The sequence below is a fragment of the Heloderma suspectum genome, chromosome Z (genome assembly GCF_057233095.1).
Source record: "Heloderma suspectum isolate Gila_16-S chromosome Z, 16-S_ref, whole genome shotgun sequence".
Lineage (NCBI taxonomy): Eukaryota > Metazoa > Chordata > Lepidosauria > Squamata > Helodermatidae > Heloderma > Heloderma suspectum.
In genome coordinates this window covers 18,405,830-18,424,041 of record NC_139476.1, presented here as the reverse complement: position 1 = coordinate 18,424,041, position 18,212 = coordinate 18,405,830, and the positions used below count along the sequence as shown (strand labels likewise).

The 18,212-nt window shown below is 52.5% G+C and overlaps 2 protein-coding genes across 26 annotated transcripts in view; one reads left to right on the top strand and one right to left on the bottom strand.

Annotated features, from left to right (window-relative positions):
- Window positions 1–6,869, top strand: part of MYO9B (myosin IXB) — an 88,634-nt gene extending 81,765 nt beyond the window's left edge. For 8 of the 17 annotated variants that reach the window (XM_084825447.1, XM_084825440.1, XM_084825432.1 and 5 more), the window contains 6 exons: window positions 96–227; window positions 1,306–1,429; window positions 3,488–3,535; window positions 4,484–4,617; window positions 5,285–5,412; window positions 5,541–6,869. In XM_084825447.1, the coding sequence (XP_084681573.1) occupies window positions 96–227; window positions 1,306–1,429; window positions 3,488–3,535; window positions 4,484–4,617; window positions 5,285–5,412; window positions 5,541–5,749 (775 nt within the window). In that variant the 3' untranslated portion in view covers window positions 5,750–6,869. The remainder of the gene's footprint in view (window positions 1–95; window positions 228–1,305; window positions 1,430–3,487; window positions 3,536–4,483; window positions 4,618–5,284; window positions 5,413–5,540) is intronic. The other 9 variants (XM_084825443.1, XM_084825436.1, XM_084825437.1 and 6 more) reach the window with 3 other exon arrangements.
- A 260-nt stretch (window positions 6,870–7,129) lies between these two features.
- LOC146333826 (zinc finger protein 414-like) overlaps window positions 7,130–18,212 on the bottom strand; it is a 28,226-nt gene continuing 17,143 nt past the window's right edge. For 6 of the 9 annotated variants that reach the window (XM_084825452.1, XM_084825453.1, XM_084825455.1 and 3 more), the window contains 6 exons: window positions 16,612–16,719; window positions 15,581–15,688; window positions 14,297–14,402; window positions 12,974–13,500; window positions 8,329–8,487; window positions 7,130–7,807 (listed from right to left, as the gene is read on the bottom strand). In XM_084825452.1, the coding sequence (XP_084681578.1) occupies window positions 7,731–7,807; window positions 8,329–8,487; window positions 12,974–13,500; window positions 14,297–14,402; window positions 15,581–15,688; window positions 16,612–16,719 (1,085 nt within the window). In that variant the 3' untranslated portion in view covers window positions 7,130–7,730. Of the gene's footprint in view, window positions 7,808–8,048; window positions 8,488–12,973; window positions 13,501–14,296; window positions 14,403–15,580; window positions 15,689–16,611; window positions 16,981–18,212 lie in introns of those variants that run through there. The other 3 variants (XM_084825450.1, XM_084825449.1, XM_084825448.1) reach the window with 3 other exon arrangements.

The following is an 18,212-nucleotide window of genomic DNA, read 5'->3' as shown; positions in this document are numbered from 1 at the left end:
GATGTGTTGGACTGCAAGATCCCAGCATCCCCCCCACTGCCGTGGCCAGTGGCGTGCTGAACATGCAAGTCTCTTTTCTCAACCCCCAAATGCAGGGTGGCCCTGGTGGAAGAAGTCAACCGGATGTCGCCCAATTCCCTGGCCATCGTCTTTGCTCCCTGCCTCTTGCGCTGCCCGGACAACTCTGACCCCCTCACCAGCATGAAGGATGTCTCCAAAACCACCACGTGAGTTGGCCCTCGGGAGAGCGTGTCCTTGTCCCCCTGCTGCTGGGCATTTATTTTATTTTATTTCCATACTACCCAATAGGCAAAGCTGTCTAGGTGGCTCCCCAAAATTAAAACCATAAAGCACAACAGCATAACACTTTCTTTAAAAAGTTCAAAACTACAAGATAGAAACCCAAGTAAACACCAGCAGCAAAAGTCCCTGTAACACCCTAAAAAATATGAGAGCACAGTCAAAACTGACAAAAACCAAAGGACTAAAAGGCCTGGGAGAACAAAAAGGTCTTTACCTGGGGCCAGAAGGATCTCAATGCAAGTGCCAGGCCAGCCTTTCTGCAAAAGGCCATCACTGAGAAGGCTCTGTGCTTAGCAGCCACCTGGGGGCACCCAGCCTCTGAAGATGGTCCTGGGGTCCAGGATAGATGGGAAGATACAATCCTTCAGGTAACAATAGTAATGTGGGCAGCTGTAGATGCTGAGCTCAACAGATATAAGGAGGACCCCTCTGGTGGCCTCCAGGAGCAAATGGTCTAGAGATCTTAGGTGGAGAGTCTCCCTTGCCCAATCTGATTGTGGTCCTTTCCAGATTTACTCTCCAGAAAGCAGTCCACCATTGCTTCTTCCTCCTCCATCTCCTGGCCAAACGTCACGTCCCTTCTAAAACTCCCTTGGCACCCTTTGGTCCAATTTCCTTTCTCTGATTCAGCCTGCTCCCTCTGAGGGCCTGTAGAGCCTGGATTGTTCCCTGCTGGAAGAGGGCGGACAAACAGGTGGGGCCGATGGGAGACGGAGGTTGGCTGGGTGTTCACGGGCACCGCATCATCGGTGCATGGGGCCACTGTGTATGGTCATCCTCTCCCATGCCGTTGCCTGTCCTGTGGGGGTGGCGGGGGTCTCCTCCATCAGCTCATCCTGACCCCGCCACCCATGCATGCGTCCCCCGGTCACACCCCCTGTGTGTGTCCTTCTCAGCTGTGTCTCCTCCACCCCACATCCTGCAAGGCCCCACAGAGGGATCTGCGGCATGCCCCGCCATCACCCTCGCCTTTTTCGTTCTCGCCCCCCTTCACGTACCCAGGTGTGTGGAGATGATCATCAAGGAGCAGATGAGGAAATACAAGATAAAGATGGAAGAGATTTGCCAGCTGGAGGCCGCTGAGAGCATCGCCTTCCGGAGGCTTTCGCTGCTGCGGCAGAACACGGTGAGCGCCGGGCTGGGGGGGTTGTCCTGGAAATCCCGTTAGGGCCTTCCCCACCTGGTGCCTTGCATGGATGGCAGAGAATTGTGGAAGCTGTAGTCCAACCCATCTGTAAGGCCACAGGCTGGCTGGAGAAGGCTGCATTAGGGTTTCTTTTTCCTTCCCACGAACCATCACAGAAATTGCAGGGTGGCAGGGAGTGTTGATTTGTAAAGTGTGTGTGTGTGTGTGTGTGTGTGTGTAGAAGTTCGGGTTAACCCCCCCCCCCCATCGAAAATATTAAGACAATCTTAATGTAATCTCACTTAGATTTTGTATTCAGTATATAAATCTTACATGGCGTTCCAACAGTCCAGGCACGCATCCTGCTCAGGGTGGACCTAACGTGTTGCCACTGGGCAGCAAGGTCCATTCTTTTAAGTGGGATGTTTATGCAGCTGCTAAAGGCCCAGGGCGGCTTTAGGCCACACAAAGAGAAGTGTGGTGCACAGATTGCAAGAGCCACCACTTGATTCCGTGGTGGCCAGGCTGCATCTGGCACACTGCTGTGTCCAGCTGCAGGCACACGTTTTTAAGGAGGGCATTGAGAAACGAGCACACTCTGAGGCGGGCAGCCGGGATGGCGAGGGGCTTGGAAACCCCGTCCTCTGAGGAATGGTTGAAAGAGCCTGGTATATTTAGCTGAGAGAAGAGGAGACGATGGGAACTGTCACGGAGAAAGGGGAGCAGAGTTCTCTTTTGCTCCAGAGGGCAGGGCTAGAAGCATTGGGTGGAAATTGCAGGGAAGCAGATTTTGGCGAAACTCTGGGAGAAATGTCTTGATGGTGCAGGCTGTTCAGTGGTGGAACCAATTGCCACAGGAGGTACTTAAACAGAGGCTGGACAGCTGCCTGTCAGGGATGAGGAACCTGAATCCTGACCCATTACTGATACAGTCCCTGCCGAGGGGTCTAGAGCGCAGCCTCGCCTGGTTTGATGGGATCCATTTCCAACTGATGAGGCCCGAGGGTGTCGTTTGTCCAGCCACCTGTATTCTCAGCCCTTGCCCACCTTGGCTAGTTACATGGAGAAGAAGGGGATTGATCGGGCGGCTTCCGGAGGTTCTTGATGCCTTGAGAGGGAGTGGTCCTGGCTGCTGTGAAGGATGATGGCCATGAAATCCCCTCTCAAGACACCCTCATGGGGCCTGGAAGAGGCTAACCACGATGGCCTAGCTGCGAATATTCCCTTTTGGGGCCAGGTGCTTGAGAGGGCGATAGCTGTCCAGTTCCAAGCGCTATTGGACGAAGGAGATTGGCCCCAAGGTTTAGGCCGATAATGACCTTTATCAGAAGTGATGAGGAAGTACAGCCCTGTTGGTTCAACCGGATCTCTCAGCGGCTGTTGATGCTGCCGACCATAGTGACTCTGGGGCCCCGGGCATTCCACTCCTGCCTGCCGGCTGACTTCAGAAAGCAGCATTGGAAGATGGTTCAGTCTCCTTCCCTGCCACGCTCTTTTAACATCTGCATAAAGTTGCTGGGCGAGGTCACAGGGGGCTTTGGCGTGAGGTGGCCTCAGTGATGACACCCAGCAGCTCTCTGTCATCAAGAGCCCGGCTGTGGAGTTGCTGAACTGCTGTCAAGGGGCTGGAGGAGGGACAATGAATTGACCCTCCCCATCGTGCATTCCACCCTGCCCAGCGGGGTGGAAATGGCCCCTCCTCAACAGTGTGTGTGTGTGTGTGTGTGTGTGTGTGGCATGTGGCACGCGTGTGAGAGAGAGGATCAGGGGAGCGTGCCAGTGGTGGTCCTGCCCAGTTTGCACAGTAGCCCCACATCAGTTCTGCCCTCCAGCTGGAAATGGTTCCCACCCCAAGTCCACATCGCAGTTTGGACAGATTTTTTTAAACTTCTATGAATGCACACTTACTGGTTTGGTTAGGGAATCTCTCCCCCCGCCCACTGCCCTTTCTGTTTTTCTGGTGTCCTTTCTGTCGGTGATTTTTATCCAAGGAGAGTCGTAGAACCACGTCTCTGCCTCCCGTGAATGTGCCCTTCGTCTCTTTCTCCTTTTCTCTAGTTGTGGCCTGTAAAACTTGGCTTTTCGTCTCCCCGCGAGGGAGCACGGGTAGGTGGAAGACCTGGTGCATGGAATGTTGTTCTCCCCCCACCCCCTAAACCCCTCCCTGCCTCCAGTCCCTCTCTGAGCATCCGCTGAGGGCCAGAAAAGGCAGCTTTTCAGAACAGGTCCCAGACGTGTCTTCCCCTCTGCCTCCCCCCCCCGCCCCCGCACTGCATGCTTCATGGCTGAACAGATTTGCTAGTTGGCAAGTTAACAGCAGTGGGTAGCGGTTTGCGGGACACGCGTTCACCAGTGCTTCACTTCTTTAAAAAGAGAGCTGTGGTGCTGGATCCCAAGTCTGCTTTCAAGAAAGCCTTTGACACTAACCCCGGATGTGTTTGGTTTGTAGATACCTCTGCCTGTTTATAATTTCTGATATAGAATATACTGGTCGGCTTGTGATTGCTCAGTGGGGAAGGGGCATTCCTTTGCACATGCTCAGAAGCAGCCTTAAAAAAAAGAAATTCACACATCCCACAGCATGGAAACTGTACATACCAGGACTCAGGTTGAGCCTTCTAGGAGTGGTGGGAAGAGTTTGCGGAATGCTACCTGCCTTCCTGCCTCTGTAGCCTCGTTTGGCTAAAAACCCTTTGTGGCTCTCCTTAGTTTACCCTCACAACAGCCCTGTGAGGTAGACTCAGTCCTGAGAGGGGACAGGTTGGCCCAAAGCCCCGAGTGCTTCAGGGGACTTTCACCTGGGTTTTTTGGGCTCAGTCTTGGTGCTGCTTTTTACCACACCATCCTGGCCCAATTTGTGACCTCGTTTCTAGTCTGGAAAAGCTGATGAGCTTTGAAACACTACACCCAGAGCAGAGGCTGCTTCCTGATGCATTGCAACCTGGGACAAGGGAAGGAAGAGGGTGGATTCCGTGGCTCCAAATTAACCCAGGGATGGCAACTCGCCCCCTTCCTGGCCAAGGCGGATGCCACATCTCCCTCTCTGTCTTGCAGAGCAAAGGCCCCCAGGGCACAGGGGCAAACAACAGCCCTCCGCCCAAACTAGGCTTCCTGCCAGAGGAGGAGGAGCCAGACGACCGGGAGAAGGCGCTCCTGATGGAACGGATACAGTCGATAAAGGAGGAGAAGTGAGTGATGGGCCCTGCGAGGCGACAGGCATGGCCAGATCTGGGAGCACCCGCTAGGAGCGCAGGGCGGCGGGGGGGACCAACACCATGCAAGAGCAGAGCCGCTCCAGACGCAGCCATGCCTCAGAGGGGAGGCTTAGCCCAGCAGGGGGAGCTCCCCAGGGTTTTCAGAAGGGGGAGCTTCTGTTGGGATGGAGCAGGGAGGGCGGGAAGGGCCCAGACCTGCTCTGCCTGTCCCCGCTGCTGAGAGCTGGCTGGGGCCTCTCCTGAGCCCTGCTTTCCAAGTGCCTTGGTTGGGCCAGGAGGCAGCGCAAAGCCCATCATCCCCACCCCGCCCGTTTTTCTTTCCTGGTCTAAGTGGGAGGCATCTCTTTGGTGATGCGGCGGGGGGGTGCTCACTGGCAGAGGCTGTTTGCCTGAGGAAGGCCCTGCACCAGTCCCCAGCATCTCAGATAGTAGGACTGCTGGCCAGGGTATGCTGGGAGAGGTAGTCCAGCGAATCTGGAGTGCAGCTGGATGGGGAAGGCTGGGCTGGAATGCACTGAGACAGCTTCATTGAGGGCAGCAGCTTTTCTGGGGTGGGGGGATTGCCTGGCTGTTGGCAGGCCACTTCTTTCAGTCGGCACCTGAAGTTATTCCAGCCTGCCTTTGTTCCTCTCTGCTGCAGGGAAGACATAACCTACCGGCTGCCGGAGCTGGACCAACGGGGCTCTGATGAGGAGAATCTGGACTCCGAGACGTCGGCCAGCACAGAGAGCCTGCTGGAGGAGCGCGTGGGGTGCCGAGACCCCAAAGGTCAGTATTGAGGCGCTGCATGTGCTGCTGTCTTGGCCCTCTCCCCACCCCCCTTCCTCCTGGCGGCACCGGGCGCCCCATCTGCAGCCACTCCTGGGGCTCCTCACGCCAGGCTCCTCTCTTCAAAGGAAGCGACACACGTCCCTTCCTGTGCCTCAGGCCCTCCACCAAGGACGTGACTGGACCGCCAAGCGCCACGGCAAATCTTCCTGCCGCCCCCTTAGCCCTGAGATGTGGGGCAGCCTCTCTGCTGCTGCTCCAGGAAAAGCCGCTTCAGCAGAGCCCAGTGGATGCCCACGACCAAGGTCAGACGGCCCACTCTGGATTGGAAAGCTGACAGAACGACCTCCGTCGACACAGGACGGCATCCTCCCAAGCACAAGCAGTTCCGAGTGAATGGGTCAGGCAGTCTCCGCGCACATTACAAACAGGTCACTGGCAGGAGCTGCTGGACAAGCAACGGTTTTTGATCCTCCTGCACCTATTCTGCATGTGGACAAGTCCATCGCTTCAAAGCCTCGTTGCTCGGCAGAAAGGCCACAGTTGTGCTGGGGCTTTTGAGCAGCAGCCCATCCAGAAACACTTGGCACTTCTCTGGGCTGCCGGAATCGGACACTGCCTTTGGGTAAATGGTGGCGGCCCTGAACTGTCCCCCCTTCTCTGGGCTGGGGGTGGAATCCCCCCTCCCCGCTCCGCATCCTCTTCGTTGTGCCTTCCCTGTGTTCGTGACAGGCTCTGGCAGGACCCAAAGGAGAGTCGAGGCACGCTGTATGTTTCTGCTTTAATACTGGGTTTTCACGACGACATTCCAAGTGGTTTACAAGAACTGTTACACTTTTTGTAATAACCGTTTCATGGAGACCAAAAAATGTATCATTGTTGTTTATCTATTAAAACAGTGCACTTTTTGGGGGGGAAGTGAGAGTTGGGGTTATTCTTCGCAGCACAGACTAGAAGGGGTTTTCTTGCTCCTGGCTTGCCACACAAGAGTTAGGTGGACTTGTTGGCTGGCTCTTCCAGGGCCATGTGGCACTGGCAAGACAGAGATGGCTTCTCACCTGAACATCTGGCTGTGGCAACCCTTACAGAAAGGAGCCATCACGGCTCGCCCCTTCCTTTTCCTTTCAGTTGCATCATGTATAATACGGGGTTGGACTCAATGCCCTTGTAGGCCCCTTCCAACCCTACTATTCTATTCTATTCAAACCAGAGACATGCTATTTGCAACATCCCCTTTGGCCGCGCAAGGTTTCAGTCAAATCCCACGTACTAAAAATCCCAGCACTTGTTTTGGGATGTGGAAGCCTTCTGGAAAACACCTGATGGAGTGGCAGAACTTGGAGGTGGGCCAGACATTTTCAGTGTTGGGCTTCTTAAACGATCCCGCTTTTAAACTGTAAAGAGGAATCTTGTGGCAGCTGCAAAGAACACATTTATTCTGGGAGGCAGGGAGCAGGCTTCAGTCCTTGAAAGCTTCTGCCAGAATAAATTCGTTAGTCTTCAAGGTGCCATGACATTTCTTGTCATCTTTGCTGCAACAGACTCATGTGGCTGCCCCCCCCCCCCAACCCGGAAGCTTATAATGGTTGTTACCCTCCTTGGCAATAGGCAGGCAGGAACAGCTGGAGGAAAAAAGAGCTTAGGTGCCCTCCTGCCTTCATTCTGCGGAAATTTATTTTATTTATTACATTTATATCCCACCTTTTTTCCTCCCCAAGGAACCCAAGACAGCGTACATAGCCCTCCCCCTCTCCATTTTATCCTCACAACAACAGCCCTGTGAGGTAGGTTGGGCTGAGAGTCTGTGATGGGCCCAAAGTCACCCAGTGAGCCTCCATGGCTGAGTGGGGCCTCGAACCCAGATATGTGACAAGAGCACACACACTTCTTTCTGTAGAATTCCCATTTATTTGTGTTTTTTCCTCAAAAGCAGCAGCCCACGCGCAAACCTGAGCAAACCTGATCCTTAGCTGTGCAGAGAGGCAGGGAAGAGGTTTTGTCTTCAAGCAAGAGAAACCAAATTTAAAAGGGGCGGGAGGAGGAGGAGGAAGGAAAGACACACAGGAAGTTTCTAGATGAAATTATCAAGAAGTGTCAACCCCCCACCTCCCCCCTTAAATGGCATTCGCTTGTCAGGACAGATTTAAGAGTGGGAAGGAGGCATGGTGTAGGGGGTGGTGAAAGAGGGGTTCTTAGGGGGGAGGTTGTTTGCGCACTGTTTTTTGGAGTCAAACTCTTCCCACCATCTTTTCTCCAAGTTCAGCGGGGGGCAGGGGGGAGATAATAATGAAAAGAGCTGGATCAGCACAGCAGAGGCCTCACAGCGGGGAAAAAAGGGAGTTCTCCACTTCGGGCGAGAGCTTCGGATGGAACGAGGGAAGGGCGACACCAAAGTCTGGGTGGGAGAAAAAATTGGTTTTAAAAGGGTACTTAAACGTGACTAAAAGATATATCTCCCCCCGCCCCCCAAGAAAACACACACAGCCACTGTTCCATGTCCACAAAAATTCCCATAATTTTGAAGACGCACAGACAGCATGCACTTAAATATCAGTAGCAATTGGACACATCTGTGCCACATTTGAGACCTTCCTTCAGTCTCCAAGCTAAGGCAGACAGCGCCCTGACATGATAACGCAGAGATTTGAACTCCAGCTTGCGGATGGAGTTGGGGAACCGTTAGGAAAGTGAAGCGTGGGATGTGGCAAGCTCCTCTTCATTCGTCCACAGGTGTTGGATGACAGTTCCCAGCACTCTGCTGGCTGGGGAAAGCAGTCTTGCCTCGCTCCTTCCCAGAACTAGCCCTCCTACAGCAGGAGGCCACGAGGCAGAGATGGAGATGGGCAGCGTGCCCCTGGATCATTGCCCCTTCCGAAGGCCTGTTGCCCCAAGGTTCCCGGCGCCAGCGGCACTCACCCATTTCGCCATCCAGGCGGCTGGGCGGGGAGGGGTTCTTGCGGTGGTCTTCGATGTGCTGGGTCATCTCCTCCCGGGAGGCCGTGGAGTAGGGGCACTGCATGCAGTTGTAGCGGCCCCGGGTGTGTTCCCACACGATGCGGCTGTTAGAGGAGTGGCCTGCAACAGGAGGGCGGGGTCAGAAACTCACTGGGCTGGAGGCGGGTGGAGGGCCCACAGTTCTCCCTTGTGGCCTCCCTGCCCCCGGCCTCCAGACCCACCCAGCGGTCGTTTCAGCCTAGGTCACCCTTGCCGTTTTCTCGATGGATCTGCAAAAGCGCCATGACGTTTGCACATCTATTATTGCCAATCCTCACTTTTCCCTTGACAGGTCAAAGTCTTCCAGACGGATACTAAATTACCAGGTGAGACCAGGGCCCGCTCTAGGTTGGGGGGGCACTAATGCACCCCATCACTTAGACTACCTTTTCACTGCCATGACCGCAGGCTGTTGCTGCTCCTTTTCCTCACCGCTACCACCATCATTTTGCTTGCCAGCCAGGGAGCCAACAGGCCACGGCATCTCCTGCTCCTCCCCACCAACGTTGTCTGGGCAGTTTGCAATGGGGAAGAGGAGCAACTCCAAGGGAGCTCTTGTCAATGGAATTTGGGCCCTCAGCAAGGGCCCAACCATGCCTATCCTTGCCACCCACCCTGCATAAGCCAGATCAGCGGAGGAGTCCAGTTAATTTGCTAGCCTCGATTCCCACCCCCCTCTCAGCCACTCAGAATTTCCATTGCCCTTTCTATATAGTGGACAGCTCCATGAAGATGTCAACCCAGCGTGCGGCTGCTGTGAAAAAGACAAACTCCATCTTGGGCATAATTAGAAAAGGGAGTGAGAATGCAACTGCCAATAGCCTACTGCCCCTATACAAATCTAGGGTGTGACCACACCTGGAATACTGTGTCCCGTTCTGGTCACCACACCTAAAAGAAAGGATATTGTAGAGCTGGAAAAAGGGCAGAAAAAGGCAACTACATGATCCAGGGGTTGGAGCATCTCCCCTATGAGAGAAGGTGAAAGCAGCTAGGATGGTTTAGCTCAGGAAAAAGGAGCATCAGGGGAGACATGATCCAGGTGAAAGGTTGCCTGCACTCATAAAGCCCACTGACAGGTATCCCTTCTCATCCATGTGGGAACAAATGATACCGCCAAGCGGAGCTACGAAGAGATCACGTCACACTTTGAAGCTTTGGGAAGGAAACTCAAGAACTTAGGGGCCCAGATAGTTTTCTCGTCCATCCTTCCAGTAGTTAGAAAGGGAACGAAAAATACCCCAGGTGAATGACTGGCTACGAAGGTGGTGGCAACGCGAGAGATTTGGATTCTGGGACCACGAGCTATACTTCCTGGAAGATGGGCTGTTGGCTAGGGACGGGTTGCACCTCACAAGGGCTGGGAAGACTGTGTTTGGCCACAGCATGAAGAACTTCATCAGGAGGGCTTTAAACTGAATGCTACAGGGAAGGGAGTCGTAAAGTTGGGGGTAACGACCACAATGGAGAGAACAGCTCTAATAGTGCCCAATAATAGTCTACACAAACATGTAGGAAGAAAGAAGGAACAGAAAGGGAGGTGGGTTTGCACTATATGTTAAAAATACTTATCTCTGCACAGAAATACAGGAGGAGGAGCTTGGTAGCCCCATTGAGAGCATCTGGATCAAAATAAAGGGAGCAAAGAATAAAAGGAATGTGATCAGAGTCTACTACCGGCCACCCAATCAAGGAGAAGACGAGGATGAAACTTTTGAAAAGCAAACAGCCAATGTTTCAAGGATGCATGATGTAGTAGTAATGGGGGACTTCAATTTCCCCGATATTTGTTGGGAGACAAATTCTGCAAAACATGGCCCCTCCAGGAAATTCCTGACTTGTGTGGCGGAAAACTTCCTCCTACAGAAAGTAGAGGAAGGAACTAGAGGATCAGCTATCCTTGACTTGATCCTAACCAACAGAGATGACTTAGAGGATAAAGTAGCAGTTACAGGAACTCTGGGGGAAAGCGACCATGTTATACTTGAGTTCTTGATTCTAAGGGAAGCAAAAGCTGAGTGTAGCCAAACGTGTACCCTGGATTTTAGGAAAGTTGATTTTAATAAACTCAGAACAAGGATCAGTAAGGTCCCATGGCAAGCGACGCTAATGAGAAAAGGAGTCCAAGATGGGCAGGAGCTTTTAAAAAAGGAAATTCTCAAGACACAATTACAAACAATTCCAACAAGAAGAAAAGGATGTGGCTTCACAAAAAGCTTGGAGATGACCTGAAAACAAAAAAGGACACATATAGGAAGTGGAAAGAAGGCCAAGTAACAAAGGAAGAGTACAGGCAGGTAGCACAGAATTGCAGGGATGGCGTCAGGAAGGCTAAAGCTGAGAACGAGCTGAGGTTAGCGAGGGAGGCTACAAACAACAAAAAAGCTTTCTACAGCTACGTGCATAGTAAAAGGCAGAGGAAAGCAATGGTGGTTCAGCTATTAAATAAGGATGGCAAAATGATAACAGATGACAAAGAAAAGGCAGAAGTACTCAATTCCTACTTTGATTCAGTCCTCTCCCCAAAGAGGGCCTATGACCCCCCTGACAAAGATGAAGTACAGGCTGAAGGGGCAGGATTGCAGCTTGAGATCCACAGGCATATGGTCAAGGAACACCTAATTACTTCAAATCAGTTCAAATCTCCAGGGCCAGATGAATTGCATCCTAGAGTAATAAAGGAACTGGCAGAAGAGCTTTCAGAACCACTGTCTATTCTCTTTGAGAAATCATGGAGGACGGGGGAAGTGCCAGATGACTGGAGGAGGGCTAACGTTGTCCCTATCTTCAAAAAGGGTAAAAAGGAGGAACCTGGGAACTACAGACCAGTCAGTCTGACATCAATCCCTGGGAAAATTCTGGAGCAGGTTATCAAGCAATCCATCTGGAAGCACCTTGACAACAAGGCAGTGATTACTCGAAGCCAACATGGATTTGTCAAAAACAAATCCTGCTAGATGAATCTGATCTCAGTTTTGGATCAGGTAACCTCCCTTGTGGACTGTGGGAATGCTGTGGACATAATATACCTCGACTTCAGCAAAGCTTTCGACAAAGTGCCCCATGATATCCTGATGAGCAAACTAGCTCAAAGTGGGCTCGATGAAGCAACGATCCGGTGGATCCACAGTTGGCTACAGAAACGGACTCAAGGAGTGCTTATCAATGGGGCCTTCTCAAACTGGGGAGAGGTAATGAGTGGGGTACCGCAGGGCTCAGTCCTGGGCCCAGTGCTCTTCCACATTTGTATTAATGACTTGGAGGAGGAGGTGCAGGGAATGCTGGTCACATTTGCAGATGACACAAAATTGGGCGGGATAGCTGATACTTTGGAAGGCAGAAACAAAATTCAAAGTGATCTGGATAGACTGCAGCACTGGGCAGAAAACAACAGCATGACATTTAAGAGGGATCAGTGCCACGTTCTGCACCTAGGAAAAAGAAACCAAATGCACAGTTACAAGATGGGGGATACGTGGCTCAACAACACTACAGGTGAGAAGGATCTTGGCATTGTTGTCGATCACAAGCTGAATATGAGCCAGCAATGGGATGTGGCTGCAAAAAAGGCCAATGCTCTTTTGGGCTGCATTCATAGAAGCATCGCTTCCAAATCCCGGGAAGTACTAGTTCCCCTCTACTCAGCACTGGTTAGGCCTCATCTGGAGTACTGTGTCCAGTTCTGGGCACTACACTTTAAGAAGGATGCAGACAAACTGGGGAGGGTTCAGAGGGGGGCAACAAAAATGATCAGGGGACTGGAAACAAAGCCCTACGAGGACAGACTGAAAGAACTGGGCATGTTTGGCCTTGAGAAGACTGAGGGGAGATATGATAGCGCTCTTCAAGTACTTGAAAGGTTGTCCCAGAGAGGAAGGCCAGGATCTCTTCTTGATCATCCCAGAGTGCAGGACACGGAATAATGGGCTCAAGTGACAGGAAGCCAGATTCCGGCTGAACGTCAGGAAAAACTTCCTTACGGTCAGAGCAATACGACAATGGAACCAGTTCCCTAGGGAGGCGGTGGGCTCTCCCACACTGGAGGCATTCAAGACGAGGCTGGACAGCCACCTGTCAGGGATGCTCTGACTTGGATTCCTGCACTGGGCAGGGGGTTGGACTGGATGGCCTTGTGGGCCCCTCCCAATCCTACGATTCTATGAGGTCTACAAAATGTTGCCTGTGTGGAGAATGTGGAGAGGGAGATATTTTTCTCCCTCTCTCAGAATACTAGAACCTGGGGTCATCCCATGAAGCTGATTTACAGATGACACAAAAAAAGTTAATTCTCATTCCCCAAACCATTAGGCTTTTTCCTTGAGTACTGGAAACCCAGCAGTATAAACTCTGTTTGTTTGGGTGAGTCCGCATGATCACTAGGCTTGCAGGAATGGGGCATGCAATGGTTTCTTCACCCAGCCCCCCCCCACACACACACACAGAAGTGGAGTGACCTATTGGACATTAATACAGAAGTTTGAGGGGAGAGTGAGCCCTGTCTCAAACGAACACTGGATTTGCTGCAGGCGCAACGAAATCGGAGGTGCACCACCTGGCCTTGGCTCACCTTGGCTTTTCTTCCACACAGCGTTGGAGACAGGGAGGCCTTGGGCCGGCAGGAGCGGCCTGAGGCGGTTCTGGACTGCAGCCTGAGGTAAAGTGTAGGTCGTGGGGTGCATGTAGGGCAAGAAGGGCCCTGCAACTGAAGGGTGAGGCGGCCCGGAGAACCGCGCCAGGGAGGGGGGCCCAAACAGGGACTGCTCCAGCAGGGGGTGTGGGTGGGCCAGTGAGGGTGGCAGCCCAGGCGCCAAGGGGCCGTGACGGTCGGCCGGCAGCGCGTCAGTGGCCAGCACCGCCTCTGTTGGGCCAGGGAGGACGGCTTCCTTCTTCGTGTGCTGGATGACGCTCTGGAGTTTCGGGAGCTCCAGCAGCTTCCCCGGGGGCTCCTTTTCCGGGCTGGAGGCAGGTGTTAAGAGGGGCTTCTCAGCTGCCAGGGCTGGAGAAGAGCTGCTGGCGGTGGCTGTGTCGGAACAGCTGTGCAGGTGCTTGAAGAGGGAGCGGTGGGTCCGGAACTGCGACATGCAGTTCTCACACCTGGAGAGGAGCGTGGGGACAAGAACAGCGGGGTTAGGCCAGACAGGAGGTGTGGGGATGGAAACAGACGGGGCAGGACAGACGGGGCAGGTGCCGGGCTTCCATGGAGACAGTCGAATCTGCCCACCCCCGAGACCCAGAAAAAAAGGCAGGCCTTGCACCCTCACCTCCACAGGCCAGGAATTCTACTTACTGCATTAGCAAAACCAGCACTCCAGGAAAAAGGATCTGCGAAATTGACCATGAACAGGCTTAATACAAGGGGCTGTTGCTCAGTGGCAGAGCCCCCGCTTTGCGTGCAAAAGGTCCCTGGTTCAATCCTCAGCAGCATCTTCAGGTGGGGCTAGCAAGGAATCCCGCCTGAAAGCCTGGAGAGGCGCTGCTGCCAGTCAGCGTTGACAATACTGGGCCGGATGGACCAAAAGTGGAAGCCTACTTATGTTCCTATTTCATTCAGCCCTTTATTCAGAACCATGAGAACTAGATTCTTGCTTTATTGTTAATTAAAAGAAAGAAAGAAAGAAAGAAAGAAAGAAAGAACGTAAACTAATTGGTAATGTTCCTATTTAATTCAGCCCTTTATTCAGAACCATGAGAACTAGAATCTTGCTTTATTGTTAATAGAAAGAAAGAAAGAAAGAAAGAAAGAAAGAAAGAAAGAAAGAAAGAAAGAAAGAAAGAAAGAAAACTAATTGGTAATCTTGTCTGGACTACTTGAACACTCGTTCAGCTTCAAACGACACCCATCTATTAATTATTTGAAGAAGGAAACCAGCAACCAAGCAGGGAGTCTTACTTGAAGTAGCGGTTTGGCTTGTAATGCGCCTTCATGTGTCCCATCAGCCCTTGCATATCGGGGAATGATTCCACGCAGCCCAGGGCAGAGCAGCGGAAGGTCTTCCCTAAGAGAAGCAGTGGCAGTTCAGCAGGTTTGCCGCTTTGATTCATAGATACAAGTTGCTTCCTCCTTCCCTCGGCCCTGATGCTTGACCCAAACCCCTCTGCACTCTGCACTGGGCTGGTAAAAACGAGGCATGCGGGGCTGAGAGAGTTCTTCCTCCCTCATCATACTAGAATTTACAATGCCAAGCAAATGTGACAAGGCGGTTGAGTCAGGACAGAAAAAAAGGACTTCCACACATACATAATTTAACTTCTGGAACGCCTCGCCACAAGATGTAAGAAAGCCCTGGGTGCCCTTAAAATGGGATCTGAGCAGCGGTCAGGGAGTGGCTCTTTGTCACGTGGGTTGAATCAAGCCTCCACATTCAGCGGCAGTTGCTGGGACAGGCCCAGGGAGAGGCCAGTTGCTGCCACGCCTTGCTTAAGGGGTGTATGCCTCCTCCTGCCTGCTGAGCTGGGGTCGTGGTGGGGGGCAGAGATTGGAGCCCCCTCCCACTCTCCAGCAGCCCCCCTGAGATCACAGTTTCCCCACCACTGATCCTGCCTGGGCTGGGATCACTGGTGGGGCAGGGAAGGCTAAGCCCTCGTCCCACACCCCAGCAAGCCTGACTGGGGGCGCCTGCCCTGTGGTTCGGCAAGGGCAAAGCAGGCGGGGCTCCCTGGGGCTTGCAGGCCACGCAGGGAGAGCAGCAAAGAGGGGCTCGTGGGATGCCTGCCCACGGTGCGTGTGGCAGGGCTCACAGCTGAGCAGGAGACACCCTGCTTGGCATGCACAAGGTCCCCGGTTCGATCCCCGGCAGCTTCTGCAGGCAGGGCTGGGGAAGACTACAGCCTGAACCGCGGAGAGCCGCCGCTGCCGGCCTGTGTTGGCAATACTGGGCGAGATGGACCAAGCATCTGACTTGGTAGAATGAAGCTTATGTTCCTGTTTAAAGCAGCCCCATTATTCAGAGCCACGAGGACTAGAAACACAGTTTTAGGAGAAGGGCTAGGAAAGAATCCCGCGGAGAGCTGCTGCTGCCAGTCAGTGCCGACAACATTGGGTGAGAGGGGCCCAGGGTCTGACTCGGTAGACGGCAGCGTTCGAGATTCCTGCATCCAAAAGTGCCGGAGAAGCAAGGGAGGCGGCAGGCCACCCCTGCCGTGCGTCACAGAGGCTAGCAGAAGACGCGCTTACCCTCCAGGGACTGCGTGGGCCGGTAGTGTACACGCATGTGGTCCAGCAGCTCCTTCATGCTGCGGCAGGCCAGCCGGCACCCGTCTCCTGAGCACTGGTAACGCTTCCCTGTAAGGAGGACGAAACAGAGCAGGAGCGCTACTGTGCTCTCTCCAAACGAGAGAGCGAGAGCCAAGGGCAGTCCCACCGCTGCTGCGGACTGGCTTGCCTGGTCTCTCGGGTGCAATCCTGTGCACGTTTATGCAGGAAAATGGTCCTCCAGCTTTCTGGCTGGGGCATGCCAGAAGCTGCAGGGCTTCTTCCTGTTTAAACGTGCAAGGGATAGTGCCTTTAAGCATGTTCCTCTCTTCCAGCCTCCATTTTCCCCATCTCTAAAATGGTAACAAGAGAGATTCACCCCAGGCCTGTCTCTTAAGGCAAAATACAACATAGATTGTAAACATGTGAACGAAGCTCGTTATCTGGATTCATTAATATATTGGCCAGATGTCCCCAATTTGGCACCCTCCAGATGTGCTGGACTACAACTCCCAGAATCCCCGAGCCAGCATAGGCAAGGTACATGAAACTAGCCACGTTTTTTTTTTGTCTGAAGAGAACGGTGACTTCATCTACTACAGGTCTGGGCAACGATCCCAGAAGCTGTTGGACTCCAATGCACATCATCTCTGACCACTGGCCTCCAAGTGCTGTTGGAGGGACTGACAGGAGCCCATCCCCGAAACTTGATCCTGAAGCGTCATGTGAATGCTGACGCAAGGGGAACAGTGGTTTTAAGAGCGGGATTAATTGCGGCTGCAGCCCTAGACACACTTGCCTGGGAATAAGTCCCAATGAATTCAGTGGGACTTCCGAGTAGACACATGCAGGGATGTGCTGTAAGCCACCCAGTTCTGCAAGGTTACATGATTGCACACTCAGGAGCAGAACCCACTGTCTTCCCCACACCACGCCCCACAACCACCTAAAAGTGTCTGTGCCAAGAAAAGAGAGACGAGTTGGTGGTGGCAGAGTCCCAGCCTCCAGTTTACCTGGAGTTGGTCTGCGCTTCGGAAGCTGCAGGTCCTGGGTTCGAATCCCCCCACCTCCACTCAGCGGTGGCTGGGATTGGCTGCCCAAAAGCCCTGGAATGTTAGAATCTGGGGAGAGAAAAGCAAAGTGCAACAAGAAATGTGTGTTTCTTAAGACAGGGAAAACCCGGATGCTTTCAAGATGGGGTCGGTTAACGTTGAAGGATGCCTCTGTCATGTCCAACTGGGAGAGAACCAGGATGCAAGTTTGTTTCTCCCCGAGTCTACTCTTGGGGTTTGTTTTCCTTTGGGGTATCATTAATTACAGCCTCCCACAACCTGGCGCATGGCAGGTGTGCTGGACTGCAACTCCCATCACACCTCAGCCAGCAGAGTTGCCCAACCGTGCCCTATGTGCCGTTAGGGGGCAACCTCAAATGCTCCCTTGAGGCTGCCGAAAATGTCTAGCATGTTTATTCTGGACTACGTCTCACCTGGCCAACAGAAGTAAGGGAGAGGGAACCTTCTTCTTTGGAGGAAGTAAGGGAATCCTCCAGAAGAGTTGGCGATTCCCTTGATAAAGACCTGCGTTGAAACACGGTGGGACTTCAACTGGTAAAGCTGTCCCTTTTTTTATTTTGCTTTCCAGCCTTACAGCTGCTTTTTCTGATCCCTCTTGGAACTGATCCTATGATATGCCCCAGAGCCTTTTTCTATGTGGAGAGTTTCTTGCCAAACAGCCGGAGGCAGAAAATGAAGGAGAAATGTTTGCAAACACTGAAACTTTCTGAACCCTTCAGTCATAGAATCATAGAATAGCAGGGTTGGAAGGGGCCTACAAGGCCATCGAGTCCAACCCACTGCTCAGTGCAGGAATCCAAGTCAGAGCAGCCCTGACAGGTGGCTGTCCAGCCTCGTCTTGAACGCCTCCAGAGTGGGAGAGCCCACTGCCTCCCCAGGGAATTCGTTCCACTGTCATACTGCTCTAACAGTCAGGACGTTTTTCCTGATGTTCAGCCGGAATCTGGCTTCCTGTCACTTGCGCCCATTCTTCCATGTCCTGCACTCTGGCAGGATCCAGAACAGATCCTGGCCTTCCTCCCTGTGACAGCCTTTCAAGTACTTGAAGAGCGCTATCCTATCTCCCCTCAGTCTTCTCTTCTCAAGGCTAAAAGAGTCCCCGTCCCCGTGATGATTCTCGGAGCCTGTCATTTAGCCATCTGCAGCTGCTTTTTTATTATTTGAATGTTAAATGTCAGGTTCTTAGATATATATAATTACAATGACCACCTTGCATGTTTGGAGCAAGATGGAAATGCAAGACACAGATTTGTATTTATTTATTCTAAGATTCTAGTCCTCACCAGAATTTTAGCCATTTGCAGTTGCTTTTTTATCATTTGAATGTCAAATGTTAGGTTCTTAGATATATATATAATTGCAATGACCACCTTGCACGCTTTGAGTGAGATGGAAAGGCAAGATACAAATGTGTATTTATTTATTCTAAGATTCTAGTCCTCACCAGTGTCTTAGCCAGGCAGGTGGCATTTAGCCATTTGCAGTCCTGCTTTTCTTTGCCCACTGTGCTCGTGCATCATTCCTTCCACACCGAGGAGTGT